Source organism: Gordionus sp. m RMFG-2023, chromosome 1 (assembly GCF_954871325.1).
Source record: "Gordionus sp. m RMFG-2023 chromosome 1, tfGorSpeb1-WG-v2, whole genome shotgun sequence".
Classification (NCBI taxonomy): Eukaryota; Metazoa; Nematomorpha; class Gordioida; order Chordodea; family Parachordodidae; genus Gordionus; species Gordionus sp. m RMFG-2023.
Genome location: NC_088775.1, coordinates 87,145,343 through 87,147,644, shown reverse-complemented (window position 1 = coordinate 87,147,644; position 2,302 = coordinate 87,145,343). Strand labels below are relative to the sequence as shown.

Here is a 2,302-nt window from a genome sequence, read left to right as displayed (position 1 = left end):
ATGAGTCAGTAGCGTCACTGGGGGAAAGGGGACTCCAGGTCCCTGAAAAATTTTAAGAGCCCTCTCAAAATTTTGAATACCACTAAAAAAAAATCTTTTGAGCCCCCTGAGATTGTAAAGGCCAGAGACGCCTCCTGGGATGAGTCAATTTTTTAGGCCAAAAACTTGATAAAGCCGCCATGGAACTTTGCTAACTTGTCCAAAAATCATTTACTTTTTTATATAATAGATATGATATAAATTTTATTTTTAATCATTAAGAATTAGATAACACATTGACTTTCCTTTTTTTTCTAAAAAAAATTTAAAAAACATAAATTTATTATTTAAAAGGTTTTTTTTTAAATAATTTATATTTCTAAATTTTGAAATCTGTAATGATTTTTGAAAAATTTGGACATTCTTTCGGCCGCAACAATGGCTTTATCTTTAGGGATTATCAACGAAATTCGAATGTAGCCGCCTATTCCGAATATCGAAGATGGATACGGAAAAACGGATTCCTCTTGTATAAGTCTCTCGACTACTTCAAATTCGCTTTTGAACTCGGGAAAGCATTTCATGGATATATAGATCATCATAAATATGGCGCCTTGGGGAAACATTGCGGTGATGCCCGGGACTTTTGCGAGAGCGCTTTTTATTTCTTTAGCATTCTCGTAGGCTAATTGAACAACATTTAGAAAGTAGGAATCGGGGGTTTTGGTTAATATTGTAGGTAAAGCGGCTTGTATCATAGAACTAACACCAAAGCTGGCTTGGCACAACCGGCATATAGCCTCTTTGACTCGATCCAAGCAATGAATGGGGTCATATATGGCTATCCACCCGATTCTCCAACCCGGCACTATGTACCGTTTGCTTATCGAGTTGCATATTATAATCGGCACAGTGGAAGATAGATCGGCTATTGAATAATAAATTTGACCAGGAAAAACAATGTGAGCGTATACCTCGTCGGATATTACTGGTAAATCATATTTTGACACTAATTTGAGGAATTTAAGAATGTGTTTTTTGGAAAATACGGATCCACATGGATTCGAAGGGTTATTAATAATTATCGCCTTTGTTTTCGAGTTTATCAGGGATTCTAAATGCTCCAAATTGATTTCCCATTGATTTTTAGGGATTAGATTGTAGCTCTGAAATGCGATTCCATTCATTTTTGCGAAGGTCTTGTAAATGGGAAAACAAGGTTTTGGAATAAGTATATTGTCGCCCCTATCGGCCAAACATTCAATAGACCATTGCAGGGCTTGCGTACAACCTGTTGTCAAGAAAACATCTTTCCAATTGATATTGACACCTTGTTTAATGTATAGATTGGCAATGGCTATTCTAGCTGACTCAAGTCCAACAGAAGGAACATAGGAGTTGAATTGCCTACTTTTGACAGAGTTTATGACGGCGTCCATCATTTCATTGTGGACTGGGAATAATTGGTGGAGTGAAGGATCACCTTGTGATAAGGATATGAGATATTTGTCAGGATTTGGTTTGACCGACAAAGTTTCGAAGATGGCTCGTGGTGGATTAATACAATTTGCTGCTCTTTTGGATACAGTTATCATTTTATGGAACCCTTTCTGGCTAAGATTTTCATAGGATTTAAAATCTACATCCCAACTCCCTGAACTCAGTGAAGATGTCTGAGTTTGAGCGTCGTATTTAATCATTCGCCTTTAATTATATTTAACACTTTTTTTGAGTTCAAATAAAGTTCTGAGAATATAATATATGAAGATGTGAATATCTATATTATTTTTTCAAATTATGCCATATCGCCCCTAGATTAATTTTAATCAATTATTTTTATTATAAAATTGGCCTGAATTATTTTGATGGTCAACGATCTTCATTCAAAATACAAGATTTAAGTTGTTCAATTGTCGAAGTTTTTTTATAACAGGATATCATTAGGATAAATAAAAGTTTCTGATTATTGAGAATACAGATTCTCAACAATCAATACTTCAATTATTGATAATCGACAATCATAATAATTGATTATCCTTCGATAGGTTATTATAGATTTTGAATAGTTAGTGGAGGATTGGGATGAATTTCTTTTCCTACTATTCACATTAGAATTCTTTTAATTAATAAAATTGATCCAAAAATTTGTACAATGAAAAATTCGTGATCACTTATTAAATGAAAAGAAAAGTGGTTGCACATACAATATAATAGACCAATAATTAAGGATATATTATTTTTAAAAAAAATCTTTTCACTTTCGTTTGAAAGGGACTATGTTAAGAATATTTGTAAATATGAAAATAATTTTGGGAAATTGATG

At 33.2% G+C, this 2,302-nt stretch overlaps 1 protein-coding gene across 1 annotated transcript; it reads right to left on the bottom strand.

Annotated features, from left to right (window-relative positions):
- Positions 1-350: 350 nt before the first annotated feature.
- On the bottom strand, positions 351-1,679 carry LOC135930888 (tyrosine aminotransferase-like). The gene has a single exon (XM_065467686.1). The coding sequence runs from the start codon at positions 1,677-1,679 to the stop codon at positions 351-353; it is 1,329 nt and encodes a 442-aa protein (XP_065323758.1).
- Positions 1,680-2,302: the final 623 nt, after the last annotated feature.